General features: G+C 31.2%; 1 protein-coding gene across 2 annotated transcripts; it reads right to left on the bottom strand.

Annotated features, from left to right (window-relative positions):
- On the bottom strand, positions 1–26,869 carry LOC139528241 (THO complex subunit 5 homolog). Of its 2 annotated transcripts, XM_071324124.1 has the most exons (19): positions 26,676–26,829; positions 24,800–24,946; positions 19,770–19,883; positions 18,776–18,873; positions 18,506–18,526; positions 14,426–14,501; positions 12,713–12,783; positions 12,089–12,203; positions 11,407–11,539; positions 10,478–10,561; positions 9,377–9,420; positions 8,377–8,476; positions 7,168–7,279; positions 6,314–6,415; positions 3,100–3,308; positions 2,150–2,341; positions 1,521–1,636; positions 606–793; positions 1–219 (listed from the first exon to the last, which is right to left on the bottom strand). In XM_071324124.1, the coding sequence occupies exons 1-19, from the start codon at positions 26,787–26,789 to the stop codon at positions 156–158; spliced, it is 2,100 nt and encodes a 699-aa protein (XP_071180225.1). In that variant the 5' UTR covers positions 26,790–26,829; the 3' UTR covers positions 1–155. The 2 variants fall into 2 exon arrangements, with proteins under 2 accessions (XP_071180225.1, XP_071180226.1); XM_071324125.1 differs by lacking the exon at positions 18,506–18,526 and having other exon boundaries at positions 26,676–26,869.

The following is a 26,869-nucleotide window of genomic DNA, read 5'->3' as shown; positions in this document are numbered from 1 at the left end:
TAATTGTATATCTTAAAGAAATATTTTGACTAATGACATTTCTTGCAACAAATAATAAAATATTTTTTTGAATATTTTTAATTGTTTAGAGAAGATTCCTTTACACAGATAGAATGATAATGAAAATTAATGAAGTCCATTTTGAAGTTCTTGATTCAACGGTGTGAAAATATTCCAACTTCTGCACAAAACTTGTATGGCTTGGTTCTGTTTGGCCCTCTGAAAAAGAAAAGAATAAAATAAAATTGCAAAAATAAATTTTGTATATATTTTCATTTAGCATTACAAAAAGTTGTTAAATGGTTGTAGAATGGGTATTTTGAAGTTTTATAAAAATAAATTTTACATATAATGGGTGTAACTTAAATTAAAAAAAAAATGCTGATTATACACAACTTGTTGAAGTAGCACGAAAATTACCTATATTAGTTTACTTATTTTAATTGTTTTACATTTTTCATTCTTGGGGCTTTTATAGCTGACTATGCAATATGAGATTAACTCATTGTTGAAAACTATACAGTGACATACTTTTGGTCTCTTGTGGAGAGTTGTCTCATTGGCAATTATACAACAACTTCTTATTTTTTAAACACTTATTTTACCTTGCAAATCTAGCATAAACTTTCTCTTTTGATATTTCCTTAGGTCCTTCTTCAGCATTCTGTGTTTCTGTCTCCAAATACACATCAAAGCACATTAGCAGACGTTGCAATTGATTGGCTAAAATTTGGTCATGTGACTTGTGAATAATCATCTCTTTGTAATGAACATTGACCTCTTCCTCCATTTCCTATAAATAAAGTGTACCCAATTTTTATAATTCTTAGAATTAGTCATGATGAGTGAAAATGTAATGAATTACAGAATTATAAAATAAATATGTGATAAATATGTGGTAACTACTGTGAATAAAATTGAGAATGGAAATGGGGAATGTGCCAAAGAGACAACAACCCGACAATAGAAAAAAACAACAGCAGAAGGTCACAAACTGGTCTTCAATGTAGCGAAAAATTCCCGCACCCGGAGGCGTCCTTCAGCTGGCCCCTAAACAAATATATACTAGTTCAGTGATAATGAACTCCATACTAATTTCCAAATTGTACACAAGAATGCCTGTACCAAGTCAGGAATATGACATTTGTTATCCATTTATTTGATGTGTTTGTGCTTTTGACTTTTCCATTGGATTAGGGACTTTCAGTTTTGAATTTTCCTCTGAATTCAGTATTTTTGTGATTTTACTTTTCATTATTATTCGTAGGATACAAATTTTCTTAAATTTTGTGTGTGTAGGGAAACTACAAGTTAAATGTTAAGCAAAGTACAAATGTTCCATAGAAATAAAAGCTGACTGAAACTAAACTATGACAACAAATATCCACGAAAATAGAAGTTTTTCTTAATCCATGAAAATTAGTACCCACGAAAATGAATGAATCCACATTAGATATTCTTATAAATAATTTCATTTAAGGCCTAAAACTTTACAATTAAAATGACAGATCTATGGTTACCTGTATATTGATGTCATTTAAAGCTGATCTTTCTGTCTGCCATTGTAAACTAACGAGAAACAGTGGTGCCACTGCTGGGTAATCAGGTGTCATTACAATCTGTGCTGTCATCTTGGCTGCAAATAAAGAAAGCCATCTTGAATAAAAATCTGTATACTGTAAAGTGTTTTATTTCTAGTGGAGTGTATATTTCATGATTTACTGGGCTAAACCTGTTAATAAGGTTTTATTTTCAGATAAATTTGTTACTGTCTCTGATCTTTTCTATCTAAAGAGAAAGTTTTCGGGATGAGATATTTTCATGATGTTATCTTAATCACCAAACATGTAAAAATTAAGATCTCAAGAGTATTTTCCACTTAACAGTAATTCAAAAATATTTATCATATCCTACAGCTGTTCTTACAAATAAAAATCAGATAAATTCAGAATCTTTGGCTAGCATATATTTTTTTAAATTGTTGTCAGAAAAATGGACAAACATGTATGTGAGGTGAATTATTGTTGCATACACAAAATGCTATCAAAATTCACAATGCAATAATTCCTTTTTGTGTAACATCAAAAAACATCGCGAAAAATTTCTGAATTTACAGGTAAACATTCCCTTTAACACATTGACCTCTTACCTGAGCCTCTGTCCATGGTTGCAGTAAAGAAGATATCCGACTCCTTGGCTAGACCATTTGATATAAGTTCCTCAGTGTAAGGTAACACACAGAAGTCCTCATAGGTTGACCTCTTCCAGGAAGCTAGTTTGGCCACTATCTTTGTTGGAAATAATGACATGGCTTCTGGAGCAAGGGGGATAATACCTCTCTCTACAAATAACAAAGTTCCAAATAAATAGTTTAATGAAATCTTACAAAACATGGCAACTATCTTTGTTGGAAATAATGACATGGCCTCTGGAGCAAGGGAGATAATACCTCTCTATAAAACATTAAGTTCCATATCAATAGTTAAATGAATTCTAAAAAACAAAGACTACTATCTTTGTTAGAAATAATGACATGGCTTCTGGAGCAAGGGAGATAATACCACTCTCTATAAATAACAAAGTTAGATATAAATAGTTGAATGAATCAATTAAAACCAAATGGATCAAGAAAAAAAATGTGTTTTCATGGATATTTCATTTTGTGGTTTAAGCAAGATCTATACACAAAATACAATAAATTTGTGCAGTTATAGTATAAAAATAGGTAGATAAAACTAGGAGAAATAACAAGATATGACTATTTTTTATGAGTTAGCTATGATAAGCATAGTAAGTCAGTATTCAGGATAAATGACTGGCCTTCAGGAAAAAATTTATTAACCCTACTCAGTAAATTGAGGATACCATAATATTGTGGAGTCTTTTATTTATTCAAAGGTACCAATTTTTCTGGATTGAGAAAAATTTGATATTTTGTGGATATTTGATATCATAGTTTTGTCATAATCTGCATACATTTGAATAGAACATATCTAATATATTGAATATTTAAATTTGTGGTTCTGCTATACCCAGTAAATCCATTAAAATTGGTACATAATGAATCCTTAGAACAATGTGAAATAAAGTTACAATTACCTAATGACGCCAGCTGCTTTAGAAGTGATAATCTTGACTTGATTCTTCGTCTTAAGCGTTTGATAGTCTGCTGCATATTTTCTGAACTGACAGATGAATCTGCAACCTTTGAACTTTTGTTGTTGTTAAGGAACTGTAACCCTGACAACCACTGTGCCCACAGGTATGGCTTTCCGGTTTCCTTAATGTACTGATTAAATTCTCCCAACCTGTAAATTATAAACAGTTTATAATTTTTTAAAAGAAGCAATAGATGACACAAACAAAATCAGTATAAAGTTTTCAGAAAAAACGTTCATTATGTGGTTGTCTTTTTTTTTTAACCTGGACAAAGGATTTTTTTAAAATTGTGTAGATTATTTGATATGTTTTAATTAGCTAACTAAACAAGTTTATCTTTATATCCACAGATGACAGTTCGTTTACAATATTTACCTGACATTTTAAATTTAATATCTAAAGACATAACAAGAGGCTGTCACAACGACAGCAAACCGGATTTATTAACATTTATTTGTGTCCTGCCAATATCACAAGAACCATAACTGATGAACGGTGAAAGTGAAAATCGTCAATATCAAATTTGACCTCCATTTTGTCATCAGTATCAACATATTAAAATTTGAAAAGCTTAGGTTGAATGGTTCATGAGTAAATGCAACAACATCAGGGGCGGATCCAGGAATTTGGAAAAGGGGGGCGAAGTTTTTAAAGATCGCCGTGCGGAGCGAGGCGAAATTATTTTGGGACCTTTTTTGGACTAAAAAACATAAAATAAGTGTAAAATGCACTTTTTAAACGGTTCCTGACGTGGGGCATGTATATTCTATAGTTGCTGTAAAGTGTCAGGGTTGGACATTTTTTATGATGTGTTCTCCCTATTGATTGTCTATAATAAAATGATAGTATGGATCCAAAGCTATGTACTGATATATTTGATGTGGGACTTGTCAGTAAAAAATAGACATGGACAATTCTCATTTGTTGTATGTTAAGTTAGCATAACCTCACAGATTTTTTGTTGTAAACAAGAAATACGCCGGGCTATTCTATGAAATTTACAATAGGAATGAGTCTGAAATGACAACGAATTTATGAATGACCGTCGACAAATGGAGACATAAAGGCCACTCTCAGCAGTCAGGTTGCAGTCTGGTCTTGAAACAAGTATTCAATATATCAGTTCGGCGAAACAGACATTCCGGTCAGACATGCAAGCCCCTGACCTTAAAAAAATACACCCGTTTTTTATTCATCATGTTCGTTTAATGCTAAATTATTCTGTGGGAAATTTTCGTTTCTAATAGCAAACAAGAATGTGTCCCCAGTACACGAATGCCCCACTCGCACTATCATTTTCTATGTTCAGTGGACCGTGAAATTGGGGTAAACCATCTAATTTGGCATTAAAATTTAAAAGATCATATCATAGGGAACATGTATACTAAGTTTCAAGTCGATTGGATTTCAACTTCATCAAAAACTACCTCGACCAAAAACTTTAACCTGAAGCGGGACAGACGGACGAATGAACAGACAGACGGACAAACAGACGGACGAACGAACGGACGAACAGACGGACGAACGGACGCACAGACCAGAAAACATAATGCCCCTCTACTATCGTAGGTGGGGCATAAAAAGTGGACAAGATTATTGTTTTAAATCCAGATACGGCCAGAATTTTTATTTAATGCAAAAATCGGTGTCAGATTTTTTCTCTCTCAGATACCTTAGACTGCCTCCTCAAATCAAATGGTTCGTACCTTAGACTTTAAATCTATCTATTGAGCTGATACTGACTGGGTATCATTATTCAGCTATCATGTTATTCTAAAATAGGCTGGGGCGTTTGGGGTAAAACATGTTTTCGTAGGTAAATAATATTGCTGTGGATTTTTTTTTTCATGACAGTGTAATAGAGTATTACTTTCTGTTTGATTGAATTGTGAAGTAGAAGTCACTACTATACGTTTTTGCTCAATCCTGTGTCACTTTGAAGGTATCATGGTTGTCATCCTCAGACTAAGCAATGTGTTACTGTAATTTGAATTTCAAAATGACTGAGTGACGCACTGGTCAACTCCACCATAGCGAATCACATGACTTAGACATACTCAATAAATACGTATACCAGCGAAAAATATCTTTATAAGTAAAGAATTGTCGCATAAAAATTAAATACACGGGAAATGGCAAAGTTCACGAAGTCTTTTCTGATTAATCATTTTACAAAAAAAAAAAAAAAAAAGTCCAAGCAAAGGGGTCGACATTATTGAACTTGACCTCCTTTTTGTCATCAGTAACAACATATTAAAATTTGAAAAGCTTTGGTTGAACAGTTCATGAGTAAATGCATGGACACAACTAGAAAAGCCATTTTTTAATCTTTCAAGAACCATAACTCCTGAACGGTAAAAGTCAAAATCGTCATTATTGAACTTGACCTCCATTTTGTCATCAGTAACAACATATTAAAATTTGGGAAGCTTTGGTTGAACAGTTCATGCGTAAATGCACGGACATGACTGGAAATGCCATTTTTCAATCTTTCAAGAACCATAACTCTTGAACGGTAAAAGTCAAAATCGTCATTATTGAACTTGACCTCCATTTCGTCATCAGTAACAACATATTAAAATTTGGGAAGCTTTGGTTGAACAGTTCATGCGTAAATGCACGGACACGACTGGAAATGCCATTTTTCAATCTTTCAAGAACCATAAATCCTGAACGGTAAAAGTCAAAATCGTCATTATTGAACTTGACCTTCTTTTTGTTGCCAGTAACAACATATTAAAATTTTAAAAGCTTTGGATGAACGGTTCATGAGTAAATGCACGGACAACATTTGGTTGCCGCCCGACCGACCACCCGCCGTACATCCCCAAATCAATAACCGACATTTTTGTCACAAAAATCCAGTTAAAAATCAAGTAAATAACCTATAAAATATTCTAGTAAATAATTTTAATGCTACAAGTCTGCATGGTCAATAAATTAGTAAATCATTTGACATGATGAAATGTGTTGATATATTTATTACTACTAGAAAATGGTTTACTTTCACAGATTTAAAATTTTGCGTATAAATAGGCAAAAGCTGTTTGCAAGTTTTTTTTACCATATTTTTCTTGTTTCTGAATCCAATTAGAAATTTTCACTCCTTACCGTTTTAAAAATGAAAGCTATTATTCAAATACACACAACTTACCCTAATCTCCTTAATTCATACTGATTGGCAGCATTGGGTGAAGTGTTACCATTGTCACCAGGATATATCTCATTCAAAAGTAGGTCAGGTGAAAGAAGGTCACTGTAACATACATTTTTTCATATTATTTAAAATTAAGTACTGTAAACCAACTTATTATTGCGAGCGATTTATATTTTGTGACTTTCGCGAGTAGAAAAATAAAGCGAAGTGGACTAGAAAGTATAATAAAGTATTCACGAAAACAGGTTGGTTTACAGTAATTGAATATATAGTATCAAAGAATTCGGAGAATAGAAAATGCTGAGTTCTCATATCCTAATTCATCAATGAAAGCAGCTACTAAAATTAAACATAAAATATATCTTCCCGACAAAAGCTTGTGGTATGGCATATCTTGTACATATAAATCACACTTATAAAAATTTGTGCTGAAAATCATAACATTTGTAAGATTAACTTATAAAAACTTGTGCTATGGTTTATTTTTTTATAAAAGAAACTTGTTCAATGGCCTTAGTTCTGTCATTGAATCTGACTACTATAACTTCTTGAGCAACATAACAGTTTGTTAACTGTTTTACTATGTGGCTACCTGCTAGTGCTGACCTAGTTTTTAGTTCTTTCAAAATTACCAGCTAGTTTGTGTGTTGTGTTAAGGTCAAAGACTGGCTGTAAATTGTAAAACCTATTGTGAAACACTTGCAAAATACCGTTTTATGTCTTCATCATAGTATCCTTCTCCAAATATGTTCTTCCAAGACCTATTGTAAAGGCTGGTCGGATTCTGTTAAGTGTCTTTCATCATAGCGTGTTTTGCCAAGATAGGTTTCCAGTAACACTAAATAACTTACCCTCCAGATATACAAGATGGTGGAGATTCAGATCCAGATTTTAATTGCATCACCACAGTAACTATCTCTAAGGTTACCAAGTAGTAAAAATTTAACTGTAGACATGTACCATCTGTAAAAGTGACACATATTAATCATGAAGGCTTTCTTTAGCAACATTTGTTTTTATAGATATTCCTGAGTTTAAGGTTTTAATACAAAAAAATATCATCATGGGCTTTGTTTTAATATATTGGTTGCAAAATATTTGTCCAATTGAAAATTCAGTCAAATGGGCATGATGTGCAAAATAAAAACACACTTAATTTCAATATTAGCAAAATTCAATTCACAAACTTAAATTGCATTCAAGGCTTCAGAATTTGGTATAATAAATGATTTTCCAAAACACAACATTATCAATTAGTAACACATGTGCTTTATTAAGTATGTTTGTCTCTATATTCATGATATTTCTATGATAAAATATTTTAATGAAATAAGACTTACAAATATTTTGACAGAAAATTCTCGGGCACTCAAACCAGAGGATAAAATTTTGCACCTTTGATGATAGATGATAGCATAGATAATCACAATTTTATAAAGGCGAAGGATTTATTTTTGGCTTCAAATTATATTGGTAAATATTAAGATTGTGAATCTTTCCAGGAAATCCATATACAGGTTGAGGAGCAGTTATGGATACAAAAAATAAATCAGATAATACAACTTTAGTCGTGAGCTTTTGCTTACAAGTCAAACCTCAGCTATAAGTATAAAATATCTATATATATAATTTCAGTTGTTACACTTATTTTTGTTTAATTTAAATATATCTAAATATTTTAATTCTATCATAAATGCTGCATTGGATAGATATTGATCTTATGCAAATGAACATTACATGATCTTATGCAAATGATCATGTACATGATCTTATGCAAATGAACATGTACATGATCTTATGCAAATGAACATGTAAATGATCTTATGCAAATGAACATGTACATGAACATGTGTAAGACTTTGAATGATTTTGGAACATTCAAATCTGAAATGAAAGAGGAATTTTTGTCTGTTTTGTAGGGTTTTTATAACAACTTAATTTTCAAACTGTCACATGTTTTGCATAGATATTTTCAACCCAAGGTAGGATAATGGATGTATTGATTTTCATTTGCATTAGGTTGATTTCTACCAGAAATAGCTCATATATAATTTATTTACCTTTTGTCTTTATTTTAAGCACAACAGACAATGGATGTTTTTTTAGGACTTTCTTTTTTCTTTCAACCTTTCCAGAATCTATTGTTTTTCTTCTTCTTTTCTGTCAAATAAAAAAAAAATACAAATCTTCTGCATCAAACTTGAGATTCATAGTGGGTGAATATCTCAAGTTCAATCATACTTTTTAAATCATTGTGATTTGTAAGAGATTTACCCACTAATTGGACAAACTATTAAAGTAAAGCATTTATCTATATATCAAAGGTTATTTTTATATGATTCTGTTGTGATGTTACATATATCTTGATATAAAACCCTTTAATGTAGTATTAAAGAAAAAACTAACAATGGAAACCTTTTTTTTTTAAATTTTCCAACCAATAACTTGTTCAGTCATTAAACTATTGCTGGCATGAAAAATCAGTTAAAAATACTTTCTCTAATTCTTCGTCAATTTATCCCTTTCTGCACCCACTGTATAAAAAAATTTAATCAACGTGTGGTTTGTTTGATGTCAGTTCTTTATTGGTTAAAATCCGATTATGACGTCGATTTTTCTTGCTTTCCTCTGAATTTCCTATTGTGACGGCATGAAAAAAGGCGACCATGCCTGATGACGTCACATAGAAAGAACACATCTTTTTGCAGATCATTCGAAAAGAAGGAATAAGTTTGCCTGCATAATGTTAGAAAATCATTAGAGAAACAGATTCTATCACCAAATCTCGTGTAATACGATATTTATCCACTCTCAACAGTTAAATTTTAAATATTTAAAATGCTCGGGCAAGCCTCGCGTTTTAAATTTGAAAATTTAACTGTCTCGAGTGGATAAATATCGTATTACACTTGATGCAGTGGTAGAATCTATATTTAACCCAATTAACATGATATGTTTTTGCCCATGATTTTGACTTAGGAACAATGCTAAGAATATTGAAGCCACCAAATTGACAAAACAAAACATGGTTGTTAAAAACGACAAGAAAGTTATACATACAGATGATTTCTTTTCTTGTTCTTCCTGGTCACTGTCGCTATCCTCTGTAAAATATCATTCTTATGTCAAAAATACTTTGATAGTACATGACATTTGTTTTCTTAATTTTCAAAGACAAAATGCATTTCTATCTAATCTTTGCTGAAAAATAGATTTCCCTCACCTTTATTTAGCAACTTCATGGTATTTTATTACAAAATTGTTTAGAATCAGTAATTTAAAGACTTGTTTCATGCTTAGGTTTAAGGAAGTTCACTTGTCATGTTTTGGGATTTTTGTTAGATTTTTGGAATCCTCTGGTTTTATCCATTTGAATGCCTTCAAAAAAAATTGCCCATTGACCCCTATTTTTCTTTTTATAAATATTTTACATGTATAATGATAAGCCATCTGTAAAAGTCTTATAAAAATTTTAATTATTTTTTAATAGTTTTTGAGAACATAAACTTGTCAATGATAAAGCTATGAAAAGTCTAGAGAGAATATTTCCCGGCCAATATTTCAATAGCTAATGTCTCGAAAACAAGGACATTGACCTATATATTTTTTTGGCTCTTTTGATTCAAATATTAATCCCCTATCAATATAAACTAATGTTTTGAAAAGTTAATTATTTTGAAACTGAGAAGCAAACTCCCTTAAGAAGAATATCAACAAAGAAAATCAGAAATTTAGGTCTGACCGAGTTACATCTTTTTATAAGAAACTGTTACACTCTATTCATGATGCTGAAAATGAGCTTCAGAGAATAGCTTTAAAAAACAAACACTTACAATCAAACCATGCCTAAAAAGGTGTCAGTAAAACCTTGATGGGATGATCTCCCGAATTTTCAAAAAAATAAAACGGATCATGAAAAATGAATCATTAATTCCTTAGTCGTGATTAGTGTAAATCTAAAATTCCTGCAAAAATAAAACCTTAATCCTGACATCCATAATAAATTCCTTCCATCCTGCTAAAGAGAAATTAATTGTAGACTGTATAGTTGCCTATAATTGCTTACACCAAATTTATTCTAATTTTGGTGTATAGTTGTCTCATTGGTAATCATACCACATCTCCTCATTTTTATATTGTCAATATGTATGAGTTACCTACCAACATCAGCAAATAATTCTGGAGTAGACTTCATCGATTTTGCTGCTTCAATGTCGCCTTCTATCTTCACTTCTAATTTCTTGTCTGTTAATACAAGTTATAAATCATTAAAAGAAAATAATTTAACTAAAAACAAGAAGAGAAGTTTCTTTTTTTCCTAACTGAGATACCCCATGAATAAAAATACAAGCACCTACAGAAGAAAATTTTCATTTATCTTTTCATGGATGATAAATCTAAAACAAGATCCATAGTGTTAGGATGCTTAAAGAGAGTTCCATGCTCCTTGGACATTGAAGAATACAAACAGTAAATATTTGGTATTTCTTACACTACCCACACAATCAATTTTCTTTGAGTCTTTGTAGCATTAATAAAGGGATAGATCAAGTACTGAGTGATTTCTTGTCTGAACCTGATAAATGTTATTTCATAATTTCTTGCCATACAAGGACTACTTATAAAGTACATATAGGGGATGGGGAAGGTGTCCAGCTATTTGATGTTGTAGTATCTTAGGACTACTTACCACAAGCCTGTCTGTAGGCATCTGTCTGCATGTAAAGTACATATAGAGGATGGGGAAGGTGTCCAGCGATTTGATGCTGTGGTATATTAGGACTACTTACCACAAGCCTGTCTGTATGCGTCTGTCTGCATGTAAAGTACATATAGAGGATGGGGAAGGTGTCCAGCTATTTGATATTGTGGTATATTAGGACTACTTACCACAAGCCTGTCTGTATGCGTCTGTCTGCATGTAAAGTACATATAGGGGATGGGGAAGGTGTCCAGCTATTTGATATTGTAGTATCTTAGGACTACTTACCACAAGCCTGTCTGTAGGCATCTGTCTGCATGTAAAGTACATATAGGGGATGGGGAAGGTGTCCAGCTATTTGATATTGTAGTATCTTAGGACTACTTACCACAAGCCTGTCTGTAGGCATCTGTCTGCATGTAAAGTACATATAGGGGATGGGGAAGGTGTCCAGCTATTTGATGCTGTTCTCTGATCTGGTCAAATGGCATACCTAGGTACTCCTGAACTGGCTTAGTGGACTGTAAATAAAAAAACATTAAATATAAAGAGGATGTTAAAAGTATCCTACTATATGACTTTATTCTCAGATCTGGTTAATTAACAGACTTTTAAAACTACTCCTGTGTAAGCCTTGTAGATTTTAAAACATGCAAAACATACAATAAGTAAATACATGAGGCCAGGGTGCTGTAACCTTATGCTTTTCTCTGACCTGGTTAAACAGTATTGATTAATTGAATGTTTGTATGAGGTAATAAAAATATGAGTAGTGTTTAGGAAGTATACGATTTGTGGCTATTAAATTGCAGTCAAGATAATTTTTTAAGCAACAGAAATAGTGTACCTCATGTTTGTATACATTTTTTTATATCTATTTCTCTTTGTCTTTTCATGTTCACCAGTATATAATGGTGCAGAATGTGCTCCTTGAATGTAAAACAAAATTTTTAACACTTTTGTATATCAACATTTTGAAAACTACCAACCACAACTTTCCCATTTATTTTATTTTATTTTCTTAATATCTTTATCAAGGAATGACACAGACTAGAAACCACAAAACTAACCTGTAATATTGATGTAAGTTTTGGTTGCAAGTTTTCTAAATATTCTTGCTGTGTTTTTATTTCTTTGTCCAGTTGGTCTTTACTGGTTTCAGATTCCTTTAGCTTCTGAGCCAACCTATAAGAGAAATTTATTTTTGGATTCTTGATATCTAATCTGTTACAATGAAACATGTATTAATGTAATAAATTCAGTACTTCAGTGTTTGTTATAATTAGCCATGTTGTCTGTTTCAACAGGTTTTATGAGAATATGTATAGCATATATTGTATGGATACAGGTAAAAACTTCCACAGTTTGTGGTTAGCACATGCTTCATATGAATATGATTCACATTCTGCATAAAGGGACATAACTCAGAAACTGTAAGTGATCAAATTTGTTCTTGATCTTAGTTTAGTGGTAATAAGCATTGTGCATAAGTTTTATAACATTTGGTTGAGGCAAGCTAAACTTATAGAATGGAAACGAATAATTCAGCAATGTTTGCATTTGTAAAGGGGCATAACTCTAAAACAGTTAAATAATTTCATTAACAATAGAACATGATTAAAACATTCAGCTGATGTTTACAGAGTTATCTCCCTATAGTGTTATGTACCACTCTAAAGTTACATTTGACTTACATTTTTCTCTGTTCCAGTTCCCAATCTAATCTAGCTAGTCTCAGCTGGTGTTGGTCTTCTTTTGTAGTTTCCTGTAAAACCCAAGTTAATTAAAATGTTGACTACAATTTTTACCAGACCTTCAAAACTCTACCCTCAAAGGGAATCGTTTTGCCTTTTGCAAACAATCCTAACAGTAATTTTAATTTTTTTACAATAGTCTTTCAAGAAAAGGATCTAGTATGTATAATTGAATTGAAATAAAAGGAGAATGTATCTGAGAACACGAGTGCCCCCATTCAAGCTTTCTAACAAAAATAGGACAGACAGACGATCAAGGGTAACACTTAATGACCTCGTTGCCATATTTTTTTTAAACTGATTAAATCATGAAATACAACCATTATATCTATAATCATCACTTCCCCTCATGGAGGCTAAATGAAACAGTTTTGTTTGGAAGATGAGTATGACTTTTTCTAAGAAATGTTATAATTAACAAAATTTGTAAGGGTTCCGTGGAACCCAGTGTCTCGCCTACTTTTGCTGTAAATTGCAGGATCAACAAAAATGAGGGAAAAAATCAATAAAAATATTCCGCTTGATACCATGTTTGGATTGTAGGAAGCTTCTGTCCAAGTTTTGTAAAAAATCCTGGATAGTTTATGAATCTAATAAATGTTTTAAAAACTTTAACTGCAGACTGGATGTAATGTTAACTGGAAGAAAAACTAAGTCCATTTATAAGTAAAATACAGATACACAGGTACAAAATATTAACAAAATTTCCTTCTAGATACTAGCCTTTGATCATAAACAAGCTTCTGTCTTAGTTTGGTACAAAAAAAAAAAGCATAAGAAAGTTATCAAAAATTTTTAAAATTTAACCACAGAGTGAATGTGTTGTTACCTGGCAGAAAAAAAGTCCATTTAAAGTAAAATATGGAAAAAATGGATTTGTCATTTTACAAAATTTACTTCTGGATACTATCTTATGATCATAAACAAGCTTCTGTCCAAGTTTGGAACAAACCAAGGATAGTTTAAGAAAGTTATCAAAATTTTAAAAACTACAACCACAGAGTGATGTAATGTTTTCCCGCAGAAAAACTAAGTGTATTTATAAGTAAAATACGGAAAAAATGGAATTTTATTTTCACAAAATGTACTTCTGAATACTATCTTCTGATCATAAATAAGCTTCTGTCCAAGTTTGGTAGAAATCCAGGATAGTTTCAGAAAGTTATTTAAATTTTAAAAACTTTAACCACAGAGTGTATGTAATGTTTTCCCGCAGAAAAACTAAGTCCATTTATTAGTAAAATACAGAAAAAATGGAATTTTATTTTCACAAAATTTACTTCTGGATACTATCTTATGATCATAAACAAGCTTCTGTCCAAGTTTGGTAGAAATCCAGTATGGTTTAAGAAAGTTATTAAAATTTCAAAAACTTTAACCACAGAGTGAATATTTGTGGACGCCGCCACCGACGACACCGAAATGTAGGATCGCTTAGTCTCGCTTTTTCGACTAAAGTCGAAGGCTCAACAATAATGTAAATTCAGAAATTATTGCGATTTTTTAATTTTAATTTTTAAGATATATATACAAGTTTAAATTCATGAAATTATTATGATTATAACCCTGTGACATTTTTCGCAATGATAAAAACATCGCAATCATTTCTGGATTAACAGTATTCAATTGATGTAAATACAATTTTTAACTTACAGGTTTACTGATATCGCTTGGTGCTTCTTCATAAAACTCTTCAACAGATACAAGCTCAATTTCTTCATCTTTTGACCTTTAAAAGAAAGTTTCTACTTTATAAAATGTTACATCTTTTCTGCAATGGCACAATTTTTGAAGAACATAATGCATAATCTCAATTCAAATAATTGAGATGACTCTAGGATATTAGATACTGTAGATTCTATTATTTTCGTAAGCATCAATTTTCATGGATTAAAGGGATAATTCGCGATTTTTCACTTTTCATCTTATTATGTTCATAATACCATAAAAAACATATTCACCAAGTTTTATTTTGATATGAAATCTAATAAAGAAGAAAATTGGGAATTATTAATTTTATTTCTTGAAGCTTCCTGACTTATGTGACGTAGTTTAAGTCTTTGATGCATGCCGGGAGTGAAAATATCTCATTTAAGTCTTGTTCGTTAACAATCTAATTACGCGATTTAAAGCGCATCGACGACTTTTGGTGTAGCTATTAACCAACGAAAAATAAGTGATAGCCATGCAACTTTTAAAATTATATCGTGTGGATATTTTAAAACGAATTTTAATAATAAAATTAATTCATACATAGAACATTTTTATGATTTGTTTTGTACAAATACTTTAAACAAACATATGAAATTGACATGATCAATAGTGTATTAAAAATACATGTTTGTATTCTGACGTTTTTGCTTCATTACAGCAAACATTTTCACTTGCTTGTACGGTGGAAATAAAATGTGTATTGTTTTGTGACACCTAAAGAATGTTGAATGCGTAGGTTAACTCAAGGTAATTAAAAGATTAGCATTATGTAATTCTAATCCTTTGATCCTCATTCAGTGAAATCTAGGCGTCACGGTTCACTGGCATTCAGGTGTGAACAACATAATTGTAAACGGGACTCCGACAAAATTTCAGACACATGAATGTAAAAAAAAAATTAAAATTAATTAACGGGAATAATAAGATCGCACAATAACTGGATAGCTGTTGTATATTTTTATATTTTGCATAAGATCACTTTTTAATGAATTATGACTTTTGATTACTTTAGTAACGATAAAACACTGAATTATTTTAATTGAAGAATTTATAAATAAAAATAGCCTTCTAAACACGAGTTTATGAACTAAAAATTGTACTATTTGAAATAAGGATCGGCAGCCTTAAATATTTCAAACAGATCATTAACAATTGCAATTATATATTTTAGTCCATCCAAAGTGATCTTTAATTACCTATTTAGAAATTAATGTGCTCATCAAAATATTTTAAATCTGACAACACATGAAGACTTCAGATATTTAAAAAGAAAAATGTTTAAAAAAATTGACAGGAAATTAAAGGATCTAATTGGAATGGAATCGACAAATTACGAACAGATATGCTTTTCAAGTGTGAAAAACATCAACAAAATTTATACATAATCGGGAATATGTCCTTCTTAAAATACTCTTCGTCTCACACCGTAACTATATATAATACTTTAGCTATTTGACCAACGATGTATAAAAAAAGACAACGAATTTAATGTCATCCTTCCCTATTTTTTAATGTAATTATAAGTCTGTTTCAACTGGCAAGAATACCACTAAAGCGGACAAGCAGTTTCTTTAAATTGCTGTCATTGAATATCTAGTGAGAAAATAAATCCCGAAATTGATTTGAAACTTTGATACTCTATAGTTTTCCCGGAAAATATTCACATCCCTCGGTATAAGTGTACTTCCAGTGGCGTTTATATTACATGCATTTTGGAACAATTGTGACGAAGACGAATTTCGTTCTTTTTTCGAGAACAATCTAATTGAATTATAAATGTCCATAACTTCGATGAGCCAAATAAAGTTATATATCGACCTGTGTTTAAATCTCTTCTTCTTCTCCTTCTTCGTTTGGTATACAATAATCTATCGACATTTGATGATTACTTACTGTTGGCATACGTGGACTTTTCATTTTACAAAACTTTTACCCCAATTTACGCAAAATATATTATTATGTTCTTATGTTCTATGTATAAATGTATATATTTTAATTTGCACTATAGTTCCGTAACTTATAATCCAGGCGTATATACGAATGGTCCACAATGCGTACCTTTTTTTAAATCAATATATTTCTGGTATGTTCCAATCTGTCCTTCACCATTGACAACGAGTATATATTACATTTGACCAAATTTACTCTTGGATTTTTTTTTTATTTCATCAGATCTGTTGTTTTTTTGGTATTATTTATATTTTTATAAATAATTTTCTTTTAACCAGAAATGTTATTTATAAACAAGCGTATATGTTTAGTAATGACTATATATTATATCACTTTCGGACACGCAAGATAGAGATGAATATTATACACCTAATAGTTCAAAATGGAAAGTTATAAGTTATCGGCCGTGTACACTTATCAATACACTAAGAAGTGAAACGATGCATGAATTTGCAAACTCGACAGGAAATCGCTTGAATACCTGGACGTGTCACCTCACACCCCCTACAATACCTTTGGGAGTAATACCTTTAGCCATGCGGGTGATCAGTGGAGCGAAGATCCTAATTTATTTGAATAAAGTTTATTACATAAAAGAATTATGAACTAATTAGATTGCCGAAAACAATTCAAGTTTCACGGAAGACTTATTTATGATTTGAAATTTTGACTTTTTCACTAATTCCTATATTATCAGTCTTAAATAACAGATCATGGTTATTAAAAAAAAAGAAGAAAATTTCCGTTTCAAGTTAACTAGTCGGATAAAACAACCGTACGATTGACAAGATATCGACACGCAATTACGACTACATCGGGTTACTGTAGTTCTGGTCCTTAGACATATCGTGACTGCAAATCGGACAAGGTGACAAAATGGCCGACCGGAAAGAATTGATACTCTAAATTTAAAATCGATGGTGATCTCTTATCTAGCAGAATAAAACTTTAATACCTATGAATTTGAGCATTTTTATACAGAATAAACATAATATCAATTTTTGATTTTTTTGCGAAGTTTCCCTTTAAGGAATACTTGCATTTTGTAGATATATGATTTTGTAGTTTGACGATCTCTGCATACTTTAGCTTATAGGAAATTTGTAATTGGTCAAACATTTGAATATGTGGATCATATGTACCCAGGAAAATTGGTATCTATGGAATGAAAATGAATCTACAGCAAAGCATGGCAAGAATAGATATTTTATTTTCAAAGTACTGTTCCTCAAAAATAACAAGCAATTTCATAAAGTGAAATGTTAATTAAACGGTAAAAATTTGAACAAATAAAAAAGTTATTCCTATTAACCCACATTTTTGTATACCGCAGATGTTTGATTGGTTAAAAAGAAACAGTGGTCATAATAAAACTGGTTTACTATTGATGACAATGACAGGCTTATAGGAACAGTAATATTATATGTGTTACGATTATATAGATGGCAATATTCATCAAGTATCTTTATTTAAATACAATTAAAATGATGAATTCAGAACTGAATCAGAACTACAATTTTTCTTTATTTTTTTCTCAACCATGCAGAAAATCAAATATTAAACACACATAAACATATAAACAATTTCAACAATATAAGAAAACAACATGACATCATCTATAATGTAATTTCCTAAGTTTACAGAATAATCCATCTTCGATAGACAAGAGAAACGATCCAGAGTTCAGGTGCTGACATTGGTTAAAAATTATGTAGTTGAAAAGGGTGTGTTAAAGGCCATACATTGACCTATAATGGTTTACTTTTTTAAATTGTTATTTGGATGGAGAGTTGTCTCATTGGCACTCATACCACATCTTTCTATATCTAGTGATTTGTATCAACCAGAAGATGGCACAGCATTGTAATCACAAATGTTGGCTTAATCTGCCAAGGGTGGAGAGGAGGGGCTGGATCGTAACCCTTGGCTACAAAGATGAGCAAAACCTACGACTAATCAGTTTTTGATCACAAATTTATGTCTCTTTTCCAAGTATGAAATTTAATGATATGATGTCACATTTGTAAAATAACCTGAACAAAATGACAAACCGATTTGGTAATTTCATACCATTCATCATATGACAGCATGCTAAAAAGTAAGATATTCATTGAGGGTCCATAAAAAAATTTGTTTTTCTTTAGTGTTGCAAAAATGTAGTTTGAGAGAGGCAAAAGACACCATAGATGTTACTCTTTGAAAACTATCAAAAAAAGAATCTTTCGTTTTAATCCTTTCATTTGAAAATACAAACACCATAAAGGGCACAAATTGTTACAGACTAGTAACTACTAAAATCTCTGGAAAATTTCAATATTCATTGTATATCATATAACTTACTTAAACTCCAAACATTTAGTGATTTCTTTTTCTAGATGCATGGTTTCATACAATAGATTCTGTAGTTGTAAATGGTACTGGTCTATTCTCTGTTTGGCCTAAAATCAAGAAATAAAATGATATGAATTATCACTTATACAAGTGACTTCGGACTATTCCATTAAACATTCATGGTATCCAGGAGAGGTACTTTGAAAATAGAGTAACCACCCATAGAAGTGATTCTAGATACAAGCATATATTTTAACACATGTACAGCATTATAGTTGATGAGTTGCATCGTATATTAAAAGAATGTATGCAACATTAGTGCAAATGAATATTTATTCATAAATTAATTTAATTTGAGTTAAAAATATCTCAACGGAAAGTCTATACTTGTTTGAAAATTGAGGTTTCAGAAGAACCCTACATAAAAGACAAAAATCATCTTTTTTTCATATTTGAATGTTCCAAAATCAATCAAAGTCTATTACATGTACATGTGCATTTGCATAAGGTCGATGTCTATCGGGGGTCTCATTGGGGGGGGGTTCCGATCCCGGTTACTGTTTTGTCAGATTCCCGTATCCCGCTTACACTATGTACGTAAGCAATTCTCATTTTTTGTCATTTCCCGGGTCCTGCTAGACCTCATTTCCCGTTTTCACGACACAATAATTTGACTTTCATGTGTCCCGCTTACAAAAAATCGGCAATCCTGCGTCACGCTTAGACCCCAATGAGACCCATTCTATCAGATACAGCTTTTAAATATATGTCAGCAGCTATTTTGGCAAAAAAAAAGAGTAAAAATACACGTAAGTCTTACACATTTCAGTATAACTTACAATCAGTTTTAATCGTAAGATATTTACATACAAGTCAGCAGCTCTTTTCGCAAAAAAAATTAAGAGTAAAAATACTTATAAATTATACACATTTCAGCATAACTTACTATCCAATTTAATCGTAAGATATTTTGAGAAAAGAGTCACTGATAATCAAAATTTACCTCATTTGTAGCATCTCTTGATTTTTTGCATCTAATATGTGACAATCTGTTCAATTTCTTGAGCAATACAAAATGTAAAGCTGTTTCTCTCTTCTTTGTCTCTATGTGATCATTCTATTTAGAGAAAGAAAAAAACATAAATGATATAAGATAAAGATTATTTAAATATTATGTATACGTACCATGCAAATACAAAAATACACAAACATCGTGGTGATGTAACTCCATCAATCCTCCAGTCATTTCACATATTTAGCAATTGTCAGGGTTAGTAACATCTCAGGATTATTTCTCTCATTATTGTAGAATATTCAATGAATATACATTCATCATCTAATTGAATATATCGGGTAATCAGATATTTTTAGCTGAAATTTTAGGTATCTGATTAGCCGGAGTTTACTGTACTTCTACTATGTATTTAAGAAATGTAAAGCACGACTGAATGTCTATATCAAAATATTCTGTCTAATTTTGCCATAAAAATTGCTGAATTGTCTTTCCATTACTGTGGATTCATTAAAGGGAAACTTCGCAAAAAAATCAAAAATTGATATTATGTTCATTCTGTATAAAAATGCTCAAATTCATAGATATTAAAGTTTTATTCCGCTAGATAAGCGATCACCATCGATTTTAAATTTAGAGTATCAATTCTCTGCGATCAGCCATTTTGTCTTCTTTCCCGATTAATAAAAGCGATATGTCTATAAACCACAAAGAAACAAAACTACAGTAACCGATGTAGTCGTAATTGCGTGTCGATATCTTGTCAATCGTACGGTTGTTTTATCCGACTAACTAACTTGATACGAAAAATATTCTTACTTTTTTTAAATTACCATGGTCTGTTGTTTTTAAACTGTTGATATTGGAATTAGGTGAAAAGTCAAAGTTGAAATCATAAATAAGTGTTCCGTGAAAATTGTTTTCGAAAATCTAATTTGTTCATAATTCTTTAAAGTAATAAACAAATATATTTTGATCTTCCCTCATCTGATCACCAGCATGGCTAAAGGTATTACTTCCAAAGGTATTGTGAGGGGTGTGAGGTGACACGTCCAGGTATTCAAGCGATTTCCTGTCGGGCTTGCAAGTTCATGCATCGTTTCACTTCTGCAGGTATTGATCAGTGTACACGGCTGATAACTTATAACTTATAACTTTCCATTTTGAACTATCAGATGAATAATATACAACTCTGTCTTACTTGTCATTACTAAACTCATACGCTTGTTTATAAATAACATTTCTGGTGTAAAGAATATAATTCATAAACATATAAATAATACCCAAAAAATAAGATTTGATGAAATTAAAATCTATTTAAATATTTTTTCCAAGGGTGAATTTGGGAAAATGTTATATATAGTCATTGTCAATAGTGAAGGACAGATTGGAACAGACCAGAAATATTGATTTAAAAAAATGTACGCACTTGCCGACGATTCGTTTATACGACTGGATAGAGGTGTCAGACCACCAATTACTCCCTCCAATTTAGAACGTATTCCTACTTTGACACAAAATAGTGCTTTTGATGTCATTGTTTACTTAAACTAACCAACAAATTTGCAGAAATGAAACTTTTGGTGAAAGGGAAATATATTTAGACCATTTTGAGCCAAAATTCACTTGTGTATGAGTTTGCATTAAAAATTCAGGATTAATGCGCTACATAGTACACTAATTTAAGATTTCCAGAAAACCGGGAGTTATTTTGGTTGTACCTGTCTTTTCAAAATCAGAAATTTGTTACAAGACTTTAAACATTGGTTGAAAATTGGCATGTAGGAAGGTGATACATGTACAATTCAGGATATACCTGGTTTCCTTGAAGTTAAACTTAAGGTAAAATATTTAGAAAGCTGTGAAAATTGCAAAATTTGGTTGAACAGATAGGGATTTTTAATTGGTGGTCTGACACCTAGAAAGTTACGGAACTATAGCGCAATTTAAAATATATACATGTATACATTGAACATAAGAAAAAAACATATATTTTGAATAAATAGGGGTAAAAGTGTTGTAAATAGACTAGTCCACGTATGCCAACAGTATGTAATCATCGAATGTCGATAGACTATTGTATACCAGAAGAAGAAGAGAACCAATTTGATTTCAATACAGGTCGATGTATAACTTTTGCTTTGGTTCATTGAAGCTGTGGACCTAGTAAAATCACAGATTTATATTTCAATAAGATTGTTCTCGAACAAAGGAAGTAATTCGTCATCACAATTGTTATATATGCCACTGGACGAACACTAATTATCCCCAGGGAATGTGAATATTTTGCTGGGAAACTTTTGAGTATCAAAGTTTCAAATTAATTTCGGGATTTATTTTCTTTCTTGGTATTCAATAACAGAAAAAAGAATAAATTACTTGTTCGCTAAATAGGGGTATTCTTGTCAGATAAAAGACTTTTAGTTATATTTAAAAAATAGGGAAATATGACATTAAATTGGTTCTGTCTTTTTTTTAAACATCGTTAAAAAGATGTGTGTCTAAGGTGAACGCGACAAGAACCCTGTAATACTAGTACGAGAGTATAGCATGTAAACATTCCTTCTCAATAATATGGTTGTATTGGAAATCTTTTCATACAGATTGACAACTCATTGTCCGATATGCATGTAATATTTGCCACATGACGCCCATAGTTCTTTCTACCATCATCATCTTATTCTGTGATATTGCTGTAAACATCGATGGTTCACACCCAAACAAAATGGGAGTAATGGACCTTCAGAGCTTCTCCGTGTTATACACTTGTGAAATATATAGACGAAATTTCTGTATTGAAATGAATCTACATCTCACAAACAGGATTTTCAAATAACGATTGTGAGTAATCACCTTACAAACCAATATAAACGTATGGCAAGATATAACCATGAAGGAATTTAGTTTTTGTCAGACGCAAGAACTCATCACTATATATATCATAAACGTATACATATATATATGCATACAGTTTCAAATATTAAGAACAAACGGTCGATGTCGATAGTCTGTTTTCTAACTGTTCAGAGTTAGACATGTCACTTGTTCATTCTTGGAAGCCTTCATATTCCCCGTCTAACGATGGGAACTCTTTCTGATTGTGTTGACTATAAATGCTTGTATGGTAATTCTGTCGTTTATCTGTACAAGCGGTTGCATTTCCTCTCCTTTCCCAACAAACAAACGAACGAAACGCCACTAGTCTGATTTCTCTGGAGCTCATCCTCAATGGCTCTTATACGTCAGGAAACTTACATGTATACTAATAATGATTGTTTCATACTAATAATGATTGTTTCAAGAACAACGATGTATGGACGAACTATTATAAATTCGTCAATATCAGTTATGCATGACTAAAATATAACTTTTATTACAACTACTGTATTACTTATTTGGATTAATGACGGCTATCATGTTCAACATTGCACAAATATTATCATAGAATTTTAAAAAAAATTCTCAAAAATCCTCAAAAGAAATAATGCCTTAGCTTAGATAATTGATATTCTTTTCACAAAAAGTTCGTGTAAATGATTGTCAAATGAATTTAATTATGTAAGAATAAAATGTTAAAAAGAAACTAAAAAAAAAATCATGCATGTTGTATGTTGTATTTTTTTGTCAATTAAAAACTTTAAAATTGCAATAGTTTTATTAGCATTTAAACACAGCCAGATTTGAATACAAGTTAAGAAATTCCGGTAAGGTCAATGATATCAAACAGATGTACAATGGTATATCAAATTGGGTAATATTGCATTTAGTTTTTATAAAAGATTAAAACTACTATTTTTTGCTTCATATTTGAATCTTTACGCCAATTGCCGCTAAGAAAGTAATAAAAAATTTTCCTTTTATTTTTATACACTTTCGGAATTACGAATCTGAATTTTATTTTCAATTAATTTACACAATTTAATTATTGTATCTTTATTCTCATCGTGTATTAAATCTTAGTGTATTAACATCGTGACAGCATACTCTTTCTAATCCTTTCTGTTTATCCTTTCCAAATAACAACATTTATACCTGTGTACGCTTGAACTCACACCTGCGGCTAAATAGCTACAAGGTAAACGAATTGACCTCAAGCCGAGAAATATACAGTGACCTTTACAAAATAATATACACACTCTGCTCACACATTAGTTGCATTGAAATGATTATCAAAACAATAACGGCAAATAGAACTGAAATATTTTCAGTTCAATATCAGTAAAAATGTTCAATAAATATTTTATGAAAAAAATCTCAACAATAATTAATTAAATTTATTCAAAAACATTTACTAGAGATAATTTTATAAGAGTTTAATTCAATCAATACAAAACGGTATATGCATATTCATTTTCGTTCATTCTTATATTGTGGTTAATAACTTCGACCATTCGTCAGCTGTGCGCTTTTAATTACGTATATTGTCGATAAGCTATAAGAGTTAAACAGATTTTATTTTTTCCCAGAATTCAATAAATCGGGCTAATACGTCACGACCCACTCGAGAATTCAACCAAAAAAGTTACAAATACTTGATTTTCTCCGTTTTTAGAAGGAATATAAATTCAAAACTTTGCAAATGTGTTTTTCATGTTAAGATGAACATAATTAGATGATAAGTAAAAAATCGCGGAATTTCCCTTTAATATTTGATGATACATGTACTTATTTTTGTGGAATCATCATTTTTTTTTTAATTTTATAAATTCTTGATATTGTGGGTTGCCAAATTTCTATGTACAAATTTATAGACAATTTGTACTTCATTAAACACTTAATTTTGTGCTTTATCGATACCCATTTTGTCAAACATCTAAACATCTGAACCTCTGATAATATAATTTCCTACAAATATTAGAACAGACAATATGTGCGTCGTTGACAGTTCGTGTTGTTTCTTATTTTTTATTTATAACTGTTGATGTAAATGTCTTTTGGTTTTGTGATTCTTTGTCTACTTTCTTGTCTTTCGTTTAAATGCATACAAATTTAACGCAGAAATGATATATATATATACTTACGGTGGATTTGTCTGGTTTATCTTTAGAATCTCTGATATCTTTAAAACACTTTCTAACATCATCCGTTGTTGATTTAAACAAGCTCAGATCTTTTTTAGGATCTCTGTGTTCAACCTCTTCTTCCTCAGCATAAAACAATTTAACATCCTTAAAACAGAAAGGAAATATAATATTCAATAAGTTTAAGATAAACTAGAAGTACAAGTACAAAATTACTGCATTGCAAGCAATCTTTCTACATGTTCAAATCTTTAGAGCCTGTGTCGCTCACCTGACTCTACTTGGGTTTTTGAAATCATATAAAAAAAATATCAAAAATCACAACAGATACTCAAATAAGGATTGAGGCCAAATTTGGTTTAATATTGCATTCCATTGTGTGGTTCTGTAAAAGAAGACATTTGTAAGTATTTCTCATAGGGTCCTACGTTAAACTAAGTCCCCTGCTGGCAGCAATCTTGGATGATGGAGTTACAACACTTGGATAGCACCTCATATGGAACATGCATGCTATGTTTCATTCCATTCAGTGGTTCTTTAGAAGACTTTTGTATGCATTTCCAATAGGGTCCTATGTTACTGTGGATTCATTAACATTCATTGGGTACTAATTTTCGTGGATTTCATGGGTACAGGGGAACCACGAATTTAAATGTTCAACGAATTACAAATTTGCTGAAGGAATGTATGCAGACTTTTCCAAAACCACAAATTTAAATATCCACGAAAATGCAAGTTTTCCTCAATCCATGAAAATAAATGAATCTACAGTATACTAAATTCCCCGTTGGCGGCCATCTCGGATGATGGATTGGCTACAAAGAAACAACACTTGGTCAGCACCTCATAAGGAACGTTCATGCCATGTTTGGTTCCACTTCATTCAGTGGTTCTCTAGAAGTTCAAAATGTAAAAAGTTAACGATGACAACGGACAACCATGGATGCCAAGTGATGAGAATAGCTTACTTGGCCTTTTTTTTTAAATTTAGAGGCGATAAATATAAATATTATATGAAATTGGAATTTACTTAATATATGTCATGTGTATGTATTTCATATGTCCTTGTTTTTAAAGTTGGATTACAATTCTTCTTATATTTGTGGCTGTCAGATCTTTTTTGGGTCTACATGTACATGTCATGTCAAAACTTGCTGCGAGGTTTGATTAAGTATTTGGTTCTGGTATGGTTTCATCTGTAGCACCTGTTGGGTCTGCATCAGTTGTTTGGTCTTGATTTTTAGAAATATGAATAATTGATTTGGCATTCCCACCAAAAAAACATCATAGCTGTTTAAGATGACCATTTAGATATAATCACTTTTCAATTGGTGAATCAATTAATAAAAATTTACAGATGAAATAATTAACAAGCCATTATAACTGTCAATCAAATGATTATATACCAGTTAAACAGTGAGTTATGAAGGATTTTCCACAATACAAACTCACACACACGCCAATTATTAAAACATTGTTTATCAATAAAAAAAACAACATAAAAGTACAAACGAGAAAATTAAATATTGTCTGTAAATAGTAAAAAAATAACATAAGGACCTAAGAGCTACGGTTCCGCAACTAACAGACTAAACAAAGGCAAACTAGCCATTTTTCCAGCAACAACATTTTGAAGCAGCAATAAACTGTATGCTGCTGATACTTGGAAAGGATACTGGTACTAGGCGAGGTACATATAGTTGGTTAAAACAAGGATTTGTATAGTAAGTACTATACAAATCCTTGGTTAAAATATTATGAGTAAAAGGGCTTCAGAGAAGAAATTCTTTAAGAATCACAAAACGGATAATTTGCTGGTATTGAAATCGACTTTAAACATGATTCCTGTCTTTCAAATCTATGACAGCCTTTTTACATTTGTTGATGATTTCGATCTTTTCACATCCCCTGCTCCTCTGGTTGGAGAAGACTCTTTTTTTAAGCTTCTTTTCCTTTTAACTTCGACTTCGTGATGATCCTTGCTGCTCATTTTTTTTAAATTCGATGTGAATATTTCTCTTTCGTACTTAGATTTCTATGTACTATAATAAAACGTTACAGTGACTACAC

The sequence above is a fragment of the Mytilus edulis genome, chromosome 6, assembly GCF_963676685.1.
Source record: "Mytilus edulis chromosome 6, xbMytEdul2.2, whole genome shotgun sequence".
In the NCBI taxonomy this organism is placed as follows: Eukaryota; Metazoa; Mollusca; class Bivalvia; order Mytilida; family Mytilidae; genus Mytilus; species Mytilus edulis.
The sequence above is the reverse complement of the archived record's forward strand: the minus strand, read 5'-3'. Positions and strand labels throughout refer to the sequence as shown.